The sequence below is a fragment of the Leucopleurus acutus genome, assembly GCF_964270905.1.
Source record: "Leucopleurus acutus genome assembly, chromosome: 12".
Lineage (NCBI taxonomy): Eukaryota > Metazoa > Chordata > Mammalia > Artiodactyla > Delphinidae > Leucopleurus > Leucopleurus acutus.
The window spans coordinates 39,355,461-39,371,992 of record NC_139154.1 but is presented as its reverse complement, the minus strand read 5'-3'; the positions used below and the strand labels follow the sequence as shown (position 1 = coordinate 39,371,992).

The 16,532-nt window shown below is 44.1% G+C and overlaps 1 protein-coding gene across 1 annotated transcript in view; it reads left to right on the top strand.

Moving 5' to 3' along the window:
* CYRIA (CYFIP related Rac1 interactor A) overlaps window positions 1-16,202 on the top strand; it is a gene marked incomplete at its 3' end in the record, with an annotated part of 55,606 nt that extends 39,404 nt beyond the window's left edge. Inside the window, exons 3-11 of the mRNA XM_082851548.1 lie at window positions 3,842-3,963; window positions 5,189-5,294; window positions 7,131-7,267; window positions 7,943-8,020; window positions 8,185-8,301; window positions 8,392-8,471; window positions 9,884-10,010; window positions 13,969-14,039; window positions 16,139-16,202. Coding sequence (XP_082707674.1) covers window positions 3,842-3,963; window positions 5,189-5,294; window positions 7,131-7,267; window positions 7,943-8,020; window positions 8,185-8,301; window positions 8,392-8,471; window positions 9,884-10,010; window positions 13,969-14,039; window positions 16,139-16,202 — 902 coding nt within the window. The remainder of the gene's footprint in view (window positions 1-3,841; window positions 3,964-5,188; window positions 5,295-7,130; window positions 7,268-7,942; window positions 8,021-8,184; window positions 8,302-8,391; window positions 8,472-9,883; window positions 10,011-13,968; window positions 14,040-16,138) is intronic.
* Window positions 16,203-16,532: the final 330 nt, after the last annotated feature.

The following is a 16,532-nucleotide window of genomic DNA, read 5'->3' as shown; positions in this document are numbered from 1 at the left end:
ACTACTCCAAAATGATAACAGCCTTAGAATTGGGAGAATAAACATTAAACGCAGTTTTTCACTCATCAAATATTCTATTAATGTGTTAACCACACTGAGGAAACGTTGACGCTGTAGATAAATGATGGAAGATTTAAAAACACAATGTTAATGAAGATGTGAACAGCCAATCTGATTGTAGCTGAGTGCATATTATCTTCATGGTAATAGAGAGACAGGCAGCGCTGTTAGAGAGACAAGACAGAAGAGAGGACCTGGAAGTAATAGGATCTTCATTTCTTTTGCTGCTTCCCACAGCCCACGTTCTCTGTCACCTGGTCAATTTCCTCATTTATTCATTGAGTCATGACATGTTTAGTGAGTGTCTCCAGTGGGTAGGGCATATGGGAGCACTAAGGACAAGAATACAGACCCTGTCTCCAGAGATCTCAGAATTCAAAGCCAAGCAGAAAAACCATCACAAAACAATGTGAGAAGTATATTTAAATCATATGTTTCAACTATTCAGCACATTTTTCTACCAGCATCTACTGCGTGCCAGGCACTGTGTTAGGTCCTGGAGATACAATATCAAATGAAACAAATAAGGCCTGAGTCTTACAGGCTCAGAGATCAGATTCTCACTAATGAGTCCTAAGTGTCTGATCATTTAGCTGGGGGATCAAAGTGGGATGAATCATGAACTTAGGGATTTGGGCCAATACCAAATGTCACTTAGGGTTACACAGTCCTTTTCCCATTTGAAAAAAGAAGAAGACAGACAGATTAGGGCTTCTTCCAGTTGGGACTCTCTGCCTCAGAAGTTGATGCCACTTGTGATTTGAGTCCCCTGAGACTCTTAGAGCTGCCTGGCCCAGAAGACAGGGACTGTGCTGCTGGCCCCAAGGGCTTAATTATTAGCTGGAAGAAAAGGTGACTTAAGTTCCTTGACAGAGGAGAGCGGAAAAAACTAGGGCTTGCAATAAGCCTAGGAAATTATGGAAGAACATGAGCCAGTGCATTTCTAAGTCAGAATCATTCCCAAAGAAGGAATGATGGCTTGGATTTCTCCCACCCCTCCCTACCCCATCCCTGTCGAACGGGTCCACAGGAGAAACATTTCCAATAGGACACTAGGATATCTGCCAAAAGAAATGTTTTCCCAGAGAGGGAGGCTGGGGACTGAGGGTCCTGTTTCACAGATCACTCTGGCTTGCAGGAGGGAGTTACTGCAGGCCGGAAGTGATTCACCATAGCCCCCAACTCTGCCACCTCTGGGAGAGAAGTGGTGTCGTCCTCCATGTCACTCGTCCAGCTCTTTGTGGTCACATCAACGTCAATGTGAATTTGTATTAGAAAGTGTCACTTCGCCTGGGATGGAGAGATGCTTGCCTGTCCGTGGCCAGTACCACTTTTAGGCCACTCTCCTGGAAACTGTCTTACTTTTGAAGCACTTAAGAAAGGCCTCTGTTTTTAAAAACTGAGTTTGAAATCTTTCTCCTTTGGTGTTTCAGTAAGCATCAAAAGAATGGGGGCTTTTTGTTTTTGTTTTTCCAATGCTCCTCTTCTAGACCACTTGGCTTTAATTCCGTTTTGTTTAAAACTTATCAAGTGGTGACTCGCTAAGATGGAGTCATATGACAGCCAAGATGAGGAGCCTTTTCTGTTCTCCAAGTGCCTTCCTCTCCCATGCTTCTTTGTATTGATACTCAAATAGGCTTACCTCTCAGAATCTTGGTCCCAGACTCTCTTTTCCTTTCCTTCTCAAATATAAATCTCTATAGGAAATTGTCTTTGTGTTTAGCTTGTGAGTTTTCGATACATTCATCCAAAGGCGAAAGGATTTGAGTCAAGAGTATTTAATTTTTTGTTCTCTAGGATCGTTGCATTTTTGTCATATGCTTTCTTCCCTGACTTTCTTCTTACTTGGGAATTGCTAGCCTTACCCTGGAATTCTGTTCATTGAAACATGTCCCTCAGTTACAGGCTTCCTAGCTTGTGGGTTTTAGTTTCTGTTTAAGACGCCCTATTGCTTTGAGAAAAGTTTGGGAAAACAGGAAAAGATGAAATATATAGTGTATTGTGACAAACATTTTACCTGAGACAACTTACCAGGTGTTTGGGGGAAGCAGGAGACGGGTAGCAAAGGATAAAGGGGGAACATGTTTCTTTCTCTCCTCTGCTTCCCAGGCTGGATTCAACAATGTAACCTGGCAGGTCCCTTTCCTCTTTCAAGTCCAGCCATTCTTGGGCCACCTGCCAAGTCTTCCTCCTGCTTTTCATGGGCGCCCTCCCTTGGGGCTTCCAGCCAGCCAGCTCCAGTCCCAGCCCTTACATGGAGCAGTTTCCGCTTCTCCCAGACCACACTCATCTCTCCCTTCTCTGCACCCCGGTGCACGTGTACTTTAGGCCCTCCTCATCTGCTAGTTGAAATCCGTCTCATTTGTAGAAGGAACAGGTTGCAGGGTTTCTGAGTAATCTCTGAGGGCCTATGATTTCTTTTCTTTTAAAGAGAATTACTATGCACTGGTGAATTTCACCCTTCATTTCCCAGGTAACTCCACCAATTTCTTAGGCCTTAGCAGGATCTGAGAAATAAAATGATCTAAAAAGCTCCATGGGCATTACTTCTCGGAGGTCTGGCCTTGCATTAGTATAGGTCCAGCAGATGGTGACTGAAGCAGGAGCAACCACATCTGGCCCACTTCTACTCTGATACTCAGCCTTTCTGAAGACCCAGTTGGCATGGTCAATGCCTCACTTAAAAATCACCTATTTTATGAATTCTGTTTTTTCTGACCCCCACCAAGATTAGTCAAAACTGGGATTTGATCTGGGTAATGTTCGACCAGGTATGACTCCATCCCACCTTTCATTAGTGAGGTCCGCTGGGAGAATTCAGAGCCTTAGGACTTGGATTTTTGAAAACAGATTTTTAGGAGATGACATCTATCCCCTTTCTCTGTTAGCAGTGCCTTCGTTTTAGATGGAGATTAATATCCTAACTAGCCTGGGCAAGAAACCTATTTTGTAGGCATCGTGAGATAAATAACACCCAATCTTTACCACCATTCAACTTCCACCCACTAGCCCCCCACAAAATACTCCTGCAGACAAGAGCAAACACTGGCTCCAGGAATGTAAACAGGTAGGAATTCACTGAGGGGCTCAGGGGACATTTCTGTGGCTGTTTGAATGCGTTCTTCATTATTTAAGCTTAAATGTGTTACTTATTTTTGTGGATAAATCTCACGGTTAATACCAAAGATGAACAGTACAAGGAGCCTCTAAAACGAACTCCTGGCACTCCTTGAGCTCATGTTCAAAGAGAAACCCCAAAGCTTTCTACAGATCATTGTGTTCCAGAAAGATACATCTCTGTCATGGCTCTGAAGGATTCATTATCTAATATTTTAAGCTTTTGTAGTATGGAAATATAAGGGAGACTATTTTCCTATCTATACTCAGATTCACAGACTTTCAATCATAACAGAAATATTCAATAGCTTCTATTAAAAGTGGATCCCCAAAGATAATGTTGATTCTTCCTATGACCCACTGTACCACTTGGCACGTAGTAGGTGTGCAAAAAACGTGACCCATACAAATAAAGGAGTGCCTGCAATGATTCCAACACGCTTTGCTTAATGTGTGTGTAATATTGATGACTATTTTGAACTGAGCAATGGGCAGAATTTCTGTTAGTTTTCCTTTCTTAGCACCTTGTTATGTTAAAGAGTAAATACTAAGCCTGCAGGAGTTAAAATAGGATTGTCTAGCAGGTAGAACTGAATGCCAAGCCTCTTCTCAGGCGGTTTATAAACACAAGCCCTCTGTGTCTTTTGGTTTCCCATCTGCTTAGATGCCCAGCCCACAGAAGGAGAGAGGGAAATATGGAACCAGATCAGCGCCGTCCTCCAGGATTCCGAGAGCATCCTCGCAGACCTGCAGGCTTACAAGGGCGCGGGGCCAGAGATCCGAGACGTATGCCAATAATAATACTGAGCTGACAGCACCCTTGGTGGAGAAAGGAAACCCATGCACGCACACACACAGCAAGATTAAGTAATAGCCCTAGTGTTTCCTAGCGTACTAGGAAGAACAAGGAGGGTAATGTGTCCTTAAAAAATGTATGAATGGTCCTTTTGATTCTAGTACGCTGATCTGAGCACACAGTGCTGTAGACTGTGTAAAGTGTCAGCCATTCTCTTCGCCAGCATACATTTGATATTGCAGGACTCACATTTAAACAATAATTTGTCCCTGTGTTACTTCATATAAGGGAAACATACATATGAAATCTACGAACAACAATTGAAATAGGATTCGTAGTCTGGGTTTATATGAACTTTACAAAAATTTGTAATAATTTTGGCAGGTTCTGCTAGTATCATAAACAAGAGTCATAAAAGATCTCGTTTTAAGTAGTCTGCTCGTCGGTCATCTTGAAGTGACATGTGAGATTTTAAAAATAAATGCAGGGAAAACAAAACAACAAACAAAACAAAAAAAATTGTCAGTGTGACTTCTGAGACTCCATAATGCCTTCAAGGCAAGAAACTTCACACTCCTTTTGTTTGAAATAATTAGTTTTGTGGAAGTATCAGCACACACACACATACTGCCACCACCATTTTCTAAAAACAAAACAAACCATGATGACAAAAACAACAAAAACACTGTTAGCGTCATAATCCTCAAGCTGCTGAAACCCAGACAAAACAGCATTTCGAAGAAACTAGCCTATTAAGAGGTTATTTTTCTACTTAGCGGTCACCGTTTAATTTAGGTACCATCACAGACTGGCAGGAATGTAATACATATTATAAAGAAAGGAAAGTACCGCAGAATCTGCATTTCCCAATGAGCACTAGCTCTACTTTAGAAGAATCAAACGGTGATGGAGGAGGACTGAATTGCTTCCAATTAAACATGCATTTGTTTTGCATTGAAGATAAGAGAAACAAGTAAGATGACGTGGTGTCTAATTGCCGAGCCATTTACATTATGTTCAAGGGCTAAAATCGCCATCCTAATTGAGCATCTTGGATGACACTCCGATGAACTGATGTCCATTGAGGAAATACACATTAGCAAAGTACAGCAGGAATCGTATCTTTTAAACTCAAATTCTTTCTCAATCTTAAGTCGTTTTGATGGGGAGCTTACTGCTTCTTTTTAAACAGACAATTCCATAATGTTTTGGCAGGCCATTCAAAATCCCAATGACATTCAGCTTCAAGAAAAAGCGTGGAATGCAGTGTGTCCTTTGGTCGTGAGGCTAAAGAGATTTTATGAGTTTTCTATCAGGCTAGGTGAGTATGCGTTTACGGTTTTCATGTCTTACGTGTGAAATTCTGTTACGGCGTTTGAGAAGGCAGCAGGAAAGGTTCAGGGCGTTGGAAACTACCCCAGGTCCGTCACTGTGCATCGTCAGAGGCCCCTGGTACAAAAACACCTGCCATGTCCATTTCTGTCAATCCACTTCAGAGTTTCTTCCCCTGCATTTATTGGTGCATTTAGAGCGTCTTTACTAGTGGGTGTCCCCTTTGGCTTTGTTCTTAGCTAAGTCTGACTCTTAACAGGTTTACCATGTCTGATCACATTTCCGAAGGACAGAGAAAATACAGGTTACCTGCTAACCCAAAAAGAAGTTGGTTGGCTGGAATCATGTGTTATGTTTAATATAGTAAAATACAAGAAAGACAAACATAACATTCTATCCTTAAGCTTAAAAGAATCTGTGCAGGCACAGGATGGCTTTGCAGGAGGACGAAGAAAATCAAGTCTGGTTGACAGTAGGCTCTGTGTGACCCCCGATGTGATACAACCCCTCCCCGAACAGTAAAGCTGTCTGAGGTTTCCCTGGTTAATATAATACATCTAGAACGAGGAAGCGTGTGGTCCTGTTTTACTCTACTTCTGCCATAAGTGAGTGCCACATTTTAAGAGTTAAACAGAGAAACTGAAGTACGCTGGGGGAATAATAGCCATGATGTTGAGAGAACTTGAAGCTAAGACTCAAAGGAAATAGTTCAATGAACTGAACCAGTTTTTCAAGAAGAGGGAGCTTCTGAAGACACTCAGGTTGAAGAGGAATCGATTTCTCTCTTTCTTCCAAGTGTGTGTCTAGACCCAATGAACTGAAATCCTAAGGAGCCAACACTCAGCTCAGCAGACAGGAAAAATCCACCTATCAGAGCATTCCAAGGTCAAGCGAGCTGCCTCAGAAGACAGTTTGTTCCCACAGACAGAAAATGCTAGCGGTGTCCTTGGAAAGAAACTGTAAAAGGACTCTAGGGATGATAGAGCAGGTGCGGTGAACCCTTCTGTAAAGAGCCAGCTCGTAAATATTTTAGGCTTGTGGGCCATCCTGTTTTATTTGCAACCACTCAACCCTGCCATTGTAGCACAATAGTAGCCATAGTCAATCCCTAGGGGAATGAGAATAAAGCATGGCTGTGTTTTGATAAAACTTTATTTGCAAAAATTGACTGTGGGCCAGATTTAGCCTGTGGGCCATAGTTTTCCTACCCCTGCTCTAGAGGATTGGTTAAGTGACTCGGTACTAGGAGAAATACGTGGAAGGAAAAACTGGCAGGAAGTTTTAGAAACAGAGAAGTGGGAGCAATGAGACTCTTTTCAGGACAGTAATGGAGGTAGATATGGCAGTGGGTTTGTAGAAAAATATTCCTGGGATTTGATGAGAGTGTAAATGCAGAGAAGAGCTGGAATGACCCAGAAGCCTCTCCCTGCAAAGCAGGTTATTTAACCCACGCAATCAGGGCCACCTCATCTCATCCTGGCTTCTGAATGCTATCTCGTGCACATGCTCCAAAATCACCTCTTTGTGGTTTTCTAACAGTGTGAGGAATTGGGATGACAGAACATGTGAGGGTCCGGCTGAGCTCTGGGAGACATTTACAAGACTGTGTGGCCCCGGGGCTCTTCTCCAGTGGAGGCGGAGCATGGGGGGTTCCTTTTCCTCCTTACCTACCCATGTCACATCTCACACAGTTCTGGGGGGAAAGGTGGAGTGGAAAGACTCAAGCAGGTTATCTCTGAGAATGTCAACTGGGGCTTCAAATTGTGCTTTTTGAAAAGATCTCTGCGGGCCACCTCAAATATGTCTGTATCCCTTTGACTTCCAGAAAAAGCTCTTCAGAGTTTATTGGAATCTCTGACCTGTCCACCCTACACACCAACACAACACCTGGAGCGGCAGCAGGCCCTGGCAAAGGAGTTTGCGGAAATTCTGCATTTCACCCTTCGATTTGATGAACTGAAGGTTAGGCCGCGTGCGCTTGGACAGTTTAACAAATGCCTACTGAGCACCTAGGTGTCCAGGTGCTCTGCAGTGCTGTGGGGCAAGAGAGATGAGTGAGCTGTAGCTCCTTCCCTAGAGAGGCGTGTCATGTGGTGAGAATTTGAACTCCTTGTGGTCAAAGTGATTGAAGATGGTGGTTTCTACGTGGAAATTCAAAATCTGCCCAATGCAACCAGAAAAAACCATTTCAAATGTCTCTTCCTCTTTGGGAACAAGTATACTTTCCCTGAAATCTAGCCTAGGGTAAAACCAGGGCATATTTTTATTTTTTTTATTATTATTATTTTGTTTTTGCGGTACGCGGGCCTCTCACTGTTGTGGCCTCTCCCGCTGTGGAGCACAGGCTCCGGACGCGCAGGCTCAGCAGCCATGGCTCACGGGCCCAGCCGCTCCGCGGCATGTGGGATCTTCCCGGACCGGGGCACGAACCCGTGTCCCCTGCATCGGCAGGCAGACTCTCAACCACTGCGTCACCAGGGAAGCCCCGAGTATTTATTTTTAACCGGAAGTTGCTTTGACTCTTGGGTAACAAAGAGAAGTCCTGGTATCTGTGCAGAATCTGGTGTCCAGGCTTCTGATGCATGTCCTGCACCTGATGCTGAGAGATGACCTGCTTTCCTCCCTTCTGAATTTCAGATGAGGAACCCGGCTATTCAGAATGACTTCAGCTACTACAGAAGGACCATCAGTCGTAACCGCATCAACAACATGCATGTGAGTCCCTGGAACTCCCAGGTTGACACACGCATGCTCCAGGCATCGGGAGGGGCACAGGGAGAAGACAGAGCCTTTGTCTGTAATTCAATTTCCAGAGGACACTGTTTTGAGACGTTGACCATCTCTTTATCAACCGCATCCTCTCGTCTTCTTTTCATCAGCTAGACATTGAGAACGAAGTCAACAATGAGATGGCCAACCGAATGTCCCTCTTCTATGCAGAAGCCACGCCCATGCTGAAAACCCTCAGCAACGCCACCATGCACTTTGTCTCCGAAGTAAGCGACGTCGAGCAACGAGGTGCCTTTTGCCCGATTGCATGTAAAAGCTGTTAACAGGGCTAATACCCATTTGTGTCTCCCGTTTAGAACAAAACGCTGCCAATAGAGAATACCACAGACTGCCTCAGTACGATGACGAGCGTTTGTAAAGTCATGCTGGAAACTCCGTAAGTTAAATCAGAGGTGTATTCGTGGTCAAGAGTTCACCTGTCTCTGTGATGATGGTGATGGTGGTGACAACATCTCACATGTGGGTCAGCATATTAACATCTACTTATATATTAACTGAATTAATTTCATAAGGAATTCTGGGTACGAGGTGTAGTATCCCCATTTTAGAGCTGAGGAAGATGAGGCGTAAATTGATTAACTGACTTCTTCCCAAAGATTGCATAGCTTGTTAGATGGCAGAATCAAACGTCAAATCAAAGATGCAGGAGAAGTTGTATAAGGATCAAATGGAAGATCGGGTTAAATGACTGGGTATGTTATAAATATATTGGAGGAAGGATTTGAGAGAAGATGTAGAACAAGAGTGGAAGTGGTAAGGCTATTGCAAAAATGATAATGAAGATCTCTCTTTCTCTCTCTCTCTCTCTCTCTCTCTCGTGCATGCAACAGTTTCCTTGCACTTAAATTACTTGCTAGATTTAAAAAATGGTTGAGTTTATTGAGGTTGAGGCAGTATGGTAATGAGAAAACCTACACTCCAATGTCAGGGTTCCACTTATTCCATGTATGTCTGTAGCCCCTTTTGTGCCCATAAACAAGTGGTCTGACCTGCCTGGACCTTGGTTTCCTCATCTGATGAGGTTCCCATAATACCATCTATGATGCAGAGAGTTTGGGAGGCCCAAAGGCATCAAGAGTGCCTTATAAAATTTGGTGCTCTGTTCAAATGTAAGGTGGTGTTAATTTCAGATAGTTCACTTACATTTAAGATTTATTCCAAGATGGAAATAGTAATCATCATCACTGTGGGGACAAACCGTAATGAAGTAGATGTTAAGAAAGCCTCTAGAATTGGCTTGAATTACCTGAGTCATCAGTGACCCTGTCAAGGTAGGTGAACAAAATTCAAACTCCACAAATACTCTCAGCCCAATGGATGGTATGTAATTTCTGGTAGGTACCTTTGCCAATGTAATTCAATCTGCAGCCTGTATCTTTACAAAGGAAGTTACCCAGACTGGAGACACGGTAGCTGCTCTATAGAAATGAACTTGATTCCTTTTCTCCATAATGAAGCCATTATTCTCTATAATCTAGGACAGCCAGAGAGACCTGCTATAAAATATTCAAGATTGATGGGCGGGGGACTTACGTACGTGACGAGCTGGCTCGCTGAGGGCAGAAGAGAATTTACTGCCCTCTAATTTACCTTGTTTTCACAATGGTCAGATAGACTCAAGGAGAATTACCATCGCTGGTTTCTTTAAGAGCTTATTAACCTGGTTCTGCAGGTCTGGAATTGTTCTCCAGGGAGGATAGGAGGAGACTGAAGTAGCCATTTGTGGAGCCAGAGATGAACGTGCTCTGTCACGGAGGTAATATCTCTGCCACTTGTCCTCTCTTCCAGGGAGTACAGGAGTAGGTTTACAAGCGAAGAAACGCTGATGTTCTGCATGAGGGTGATGGTGGGGGTCATCATCCTCTACGACCACGTCCACCCCGTGGGAGCTTTCTGCAAGACATCCAAGATCGATGTAAGAATAGTTACGAACTGTGATTTCCCAATAAGAGCTCATAAATGTTGTTAAACAGACCTTGCTTCCCTCTCTCCCTCCCCTCCACACTCCCTGCCCCCCGCCCCGGGAGTGAACTCTCCCAGATGCAGGCCCCATCGTGGCAGCTCTCCTCGTAGCAAGAAGTCCAGTCCTGTTCATACGTGTGCAGCAAACACATCCCACCTCAGAGACACAGAGGAATGTGGAGGTGCTGATTCCCTCAGCCTGTAGAGGAGCTGAGAGGCAAACAGTCCCCTAGCTGCAGGCTGCCCCTTCAGCTTACCCAGTGTGCCATATAAACATATATTATATGTTATATGTGTCTCATCCTAGATTACAAGACACCGCGGTCAAATCCCACACAACGTTCCAACTTCCTCTCCCACCATCCCTGCAGGTGGCTCTGCCTGATTCCCATGCCTTTTCTTGTCCTTGGAATATGCTTGAGCCCTTTTCTCTGCCCAGAGTGCCCTCCCTCTTCTCTGATGGGGGGATTCTTTTAAGACACTCCTCACATGTCACCTCGTTTGGAGCACATCTCCTGTGCCCCGCATGGAGCAGAGCCTTGCTTCTCCTCCGGGCCCAGAGCGCCTACCATTTTGGGTTTTCTGACTCCCTCATGGACTCTGAGTTTGTTGACAAGGGCAGAGACCAAGATCTGTATACCTAATGTCTGCTTCATTGCCTGGCAGTGTCCTCGGTACATACAGCACGGCGCTCAATAGATACTCCATATAGCTTTTGCTGAATGAATGGATATGATTGGAAAACAAATGATTGTGGTGTGCAGGTGATTTCCTGTTGATTGTGGGATAAAACAGGCTCCTCTCAGCCCAGTGTTTTCCTGCAGTGACACCCAGTAGCGTATCCCTGTATTAATTTAAAGCCTTTTCAGTACGGAATAGGACCTTTTGGTACCGACTTATTCTGACACGGCTCAGTCGGGGCGTGCGCACTCTATGCTCGTTCATCCGTACAGAACAGCATCTCTGATGCTCTAGTTCTGTGCAGACAGAAGGTCCATGTGCCCAGAGGGGCCGTGAACCTAAAGATTGCAAGAAAATGTATCCATTAATAATGCAACTTGGCGTACTCATTTTGAGGTTCTGGCTCCCCAGCATAGCTAGCCATGGTTCTTCAGAGAGTCTTCATTATTTTTAACGTAATTATTTCTATTTATCAAGAAAATAAATACTTATATAACTTATATTTGGGGAAAATACGGGAAATCAAAATACAGAAAATTGGGACTTCCCTGGTGCCCCAGTGGTTAAGACTCCATGCTTCTACTGCAGGGGGAGCGGGTTCGATCCCTGGTCAGGGAACTAAGACCCTGCACGCTGCACGGGGCAGGCAAAAAAAACAAATGAACCCAAAACACAGAAAATTACATTTATCAGTGGTAACCTCACCATGGACAGATGACCACCATCAATATGTATGTCACATATATATGTCCCTTCATTCTGTATAGACGTTTGTGTGTGTATATACTTAACAGATTAACACCCTGCCATAATTTCTATTTTTAGAAATAATTAAATAGATAATTAAATAATTATTTAGAAAGAATTAATTTTAGAAATAAAAATAATTTCTATTTTTATGCTATAGATTAAGTATAAATAGCTCTGTTAATAACCCGTGAATATCATTTGAATATGGATTGAATTTATTACCTAGTACTCATAGGACATTCTCATTTACCACAGTCTTTTGTTAACTTGTCACAGAGTCAGTAATTAAAAGTACACTGGGTACCATTATGTCCTGTAGCCCTAACCTTTAAAAAGCTTGTCCTTGCTTGTTATTTACTAAGTCTTTCTGCTGAGGCTATAAACGTTATATAATATTAGATCTATCCCTACCCAGTCTTGATGATGTCCATTTGTTCACGTATGTCTCACTAAGACGGTTTTTTCGTAGAAGATTGTATGTGTCTCTAGGAAAAGTTTCAGGTTTACGGAGCACAACATGTACATGATGGGCCATTTTTCTTTGATGATATAAGGGTTTCTTTCCAGATACCAGTCTGCTTCTAAGCCAGCAGCTACTTGCACTGTTTTATAAATCCTTAGGGTATCCGCATCAACTGTGAAAAAGCAAATATTGAAATAGATCCTGTTACCTGCACTTACAAAGAATGTGTTCTATAGTCCAAAATGGAGGTCCTGAGCTCTAGAAACCCAGGTGAGGGAGAAACTCATTCTGCATAGAGGCAGAGGCAGAGGGTGACGTTTCAGGTGGGTCTTGAGGATTTTTACCAAATGGACAGGGAGAAGGAAGAGTACTCCAGGCGGAGGGAATCATCAGCGCAAAGTCATCGAGGCCCAGAGGGTTATGCATCATTTAGAGAACTGATGCTAATCGTGGGTGTCAGGAAAGCAGGCTGGAGTGACATGACATTTTCAACTGATTTCCTTAAACTTGTATGGAATGATCCAATACAGAATCACCCCTAAACCGTGGTCCCCAGCCCAAGCCTCACCCAGAATTCCAGACACCCCCTCCTTTGGACACCTGAGGCATGGCCGGCCTCAAATCAAAGGTTATCCTTTACCCCACAGACCTGCTTCTCCTCCTCCCGGGTTCATGTCTCAGGTATTTCACCTTCCTCCAACTCAGTCTCAAAGCCAGAAACCTGGAATTGTCCCTCAGAACCTAGGAACTGTCTCCTTCCTTCTTCACCTTCACGCCTTCTCCATCACCGCGTCCTGTGACCTGGACCTCAGATGCATCCTCCCGTCTTGCCCTGACCCTCCGTGCCCACTGCTGCTCTCACACCCTCCCCCTCAGGGGCTCCCACTGGCCCTCCCATCTCCAGTCATGCTTCCTCCGATCCCTTTCAGTATGAGTCACATTACTAGATTGTTTAACACCTATCACGGGTGTTTTCCACAGGTAAAGGCCCCCAACTCCCGAACATGCTGTTAAACCCACATTGAATCTGGCCCTGACTACACCTCTGGCTGCATCCTGTTATTCACACTCAAGGCTTTCATCAGCCTGAAATAGAACTCGAAATTCCCAAAGAGTATCCACTGCTCTTCTGCCTCTTCTCTCATCTATGGCCCTGTTCCTCCTTGGGCACTTTTTACAAGAACACATATCACAGGATGATAATGAGCTATTTGTCTCTCTTCGCCCACTAGACTATGAGCTCTTTCGGGAGAGGGACCAGATCTCTTCATTCTGAGCTTGACCCCATCCTGCACCTATGACAGGCATCTCTGATCGACCACGACATTCTTTATGGATAAGCCTAAACATGCCCCCAAGTGATTCTCAACCCTGGGCTTCTGGCTGCCCCCATCAATCCAACAGCGTTTATCAGGGCTTTAGGAAAAAACCTGCAACATACAAGAACATTTTTATAAGTGACCTTTATAAAAGAGGCCCTTAGTACAGTATACCCAAATCAGTGCATGAACATCTGAGCTTAAAATGAGTGATGGTGTTCTTTCCAGATTCTTCCTTCGCAAAAAAAAAAAAAAGAAAAGAAAAGAAAAAATTTGTTAAGTTGTTGAGTTTACCAGTCACACAGCTGAAGGAGGAAAAGCATTCTGGGCAGAGAGATGACATAAAACGATCAGGTTTGCAATTCATTCAGTCAGTCTCAACTGAGCACAGGCTAGAGGAGGAGCTCTCCCCTTGGCTGTGGAGTCCAAGAAAAGAAAATCAAAATCAGGTCGTTGTCCCCAGAAGTCAGACACATAGAATGTTCGATTGCAGTATAATATGAAAACTGGCACAGAACCTTCTAGAAGCCCAGAGAAACAACTCACTGGCCTGAGGGGGTAGGAAGGTGTGTTGGACATTTCTGAGTTTGATTTCTATGGGAAGAAATAATGTGATATTATTATGAACAGATGTTGTGATGGACAGGTACTACGATGGAATTACTGGGATATTAACAAACTCTCGTGCTTTCTTCTAGATGAAAGGCTGTATAAAGGTGTTGAAGGAACAGGCCCCAGACAGTGTGGAGGGGCTGCTGAACGCCCTCAGGTGAGCCTCAGCCCTGTGGGGCAGCCAACCCTTCTGAACCATTGCAAATGTAGGTGCTGTTTGGGTCCGAGGGCTAGAACGCCAGGCTTAACCCCTTTGCATCTGTTAATACATGTCATCTTCCCAACTGCCTGTTGAGGTCAGCCCCATTTTTATCATCCCCTTTTTACAGATGGAAGAAACTGAAATTTAGAGAAGTCAACTCACTTGGCAAAAGTCACACAGCAGATGGCTAAGCCAGGATCTAAACCCAGGCCTGGGTGACCCCGCAGGTCAAAGGCCTAACTCCCAGCCACAGTGCTTTGTGGTTGGTGGGGACTTGCAGAAGAAGAAGCTTCCCCGGTCTCACTTCCCCCTGCACCTGTGGTTCCCAAACCTGGCTGCACAGGAGAATTATGTGGGTAGCTTTTGAAAACACTGATACTCAGGGTCCAATCCAGGTCAAATGAGTTCGAATCGCTGGGCTAGGGCCTCAGGCGTCCATTTTGTGTGTGTGGGTTTGCTCTGAAGGTCCCTGGGTGAGTCGTACATGCAGCTGCCAAAGCTGAGAACCCTGCTGTCCCCTGTCTGGATGCCCTTGTAGCTGGCGAGTGTTCCTGACGTCTCCTCACTGCTAACGCGTCATGCCCGCGCACCTGCTCGCTTCCCGAGGACACGTGCGCTTAATCCACTTCAGGGGAGGTATTCTCGTTTCTTAGCTGTGACATATCCACAGGAGTTTGCTGAATCATGACGGTCGGGATTGTAATCTGGAAAGTTTATGGTCCCTGCTGTCTCATTCATCTGAATGATTCATCATCACCATTCAACTGATTTCCCTCAGTTCCTCTCAACTTCATGCATGTAGTCAATGTTCAATAGGTATAAGTGAGATGGAGCAGTGATCCTTTACGCACGTACAACACACATGTTTCCTGCTCTCATTTAATCATCACAAGTCAGAGTGATAAGATGTTACCCCATCTAATAAATGAAGAAAACTGAGATGCACATGAAATGCATAATTACACACTGAGGCTAATCCTTTTTCATGAAGTTGCTAAGTCATCATTTCAGAAGGGATGTAGCTTTAACCCAAGAGCCTTCCAGATTCTGTGGGTAAACCGAGGTTTTCTCCATTGGTGCCCATTTCACAAAAGGCTGGCTCTCCACACTCAGTAAGAAGACGTTGGCTTCTGTTGTCTGTTTGTTTGTTTTGCTTTCCAGCATCATTCAATCAAGCAGAGCTTCGAGAGCAGGGCACTGCGGTAGGCTGTGAGTTCCATCCGAACCTCGGCATTTGGTGTCTCCTGTAGCCACTGTGAGGAAGTCAAAGAACACAGGGTTTTGAGGCAGGCAGACCAGGATCCAAATCAGAAATCACAAATTGCTTACAAATCATACATCGTTGTATTTGTCATCTGGAATGGGTCTTTTAACGTCTCCAAATCTCAGTTTGCACAGCTGTAAAATGGAGGCAATAACCTGTCCTACAGAGAGTTAGTGTGAGTGGAAAACTTCCATGGAGTGCTTGGGACGCGGTCAAGGTTTTATTACATGTTACTTCTCTTTTCCTTTCTTTTCATGAACTGTTTCTACACCAGTTAATGTGAGGAGACAAACTACACCACTTTTCTTCAGTATATGGACCTGCCATCGTGCCCCCTTGTGGTGGCAAGGAGGACAAGTATTCCCATAAAAGTAGAAAACCCTAACAGTTTAAGTGTTGGGTAATGTTGTTATATGCAAACCCATATTTTAATATTTGTGTCTCAGCGGGGGTGGCCTAGATGGCCACGATCCTGCGATCAAGCACATGAAGTCTGCCTCCCTGGAAAATGAGATTGCTTGTGTCTCCTCTGTGAAATTATTTGATTAGGTGGAAGAGCTACTTATTTAATAACCATAACATAAAACTCCTTTGGAAGGAAGGATCAAATATTAAATCTCAGACTGCTCTGGGCATTGAAGTGTGGCTCTTTGTCTAAAGAACCAATGCCAAGTTTGATTTCTAAATATCAGTTATGTCTCCCAAGGTAAAGATGAGCTGGAGAGTCACGATCGAAGCTTTCTCAGAGTGCTGTTTGCACACTGACCGCCATCATTTTCTCTCCATCCAGGTTCACTACAAAACACTTGAATGATGAATCGACTTCCAAACAGATTCGAGCCATGCTTCAGTAAAGCTTTGCTCAGTGAAGAGGATCTTTGAACTGACCTCAGAAGATGTATATGTTTACATAATTTAATACAGATTGATGTTAATACTTGTGTATTTACATAACCGTTTCCTTCTTGTCCCTGAAATATATGGACCTTAATTTGTATCCCGACTGACTCAACCCAGCAGAGCATAAATTGACTGGAGAGCCTTATCTTCGATGGCTGAAAGGAAAACCGCTTCTCCAAAAGGAAAATTTTGGAGACATTGATCTTTGCTACTGGAGTTCCTTACACCTTTAACAATCAGAAATTCCTAATAGCTTGTGGTCATGTTTTAATTCTAGATGTGTA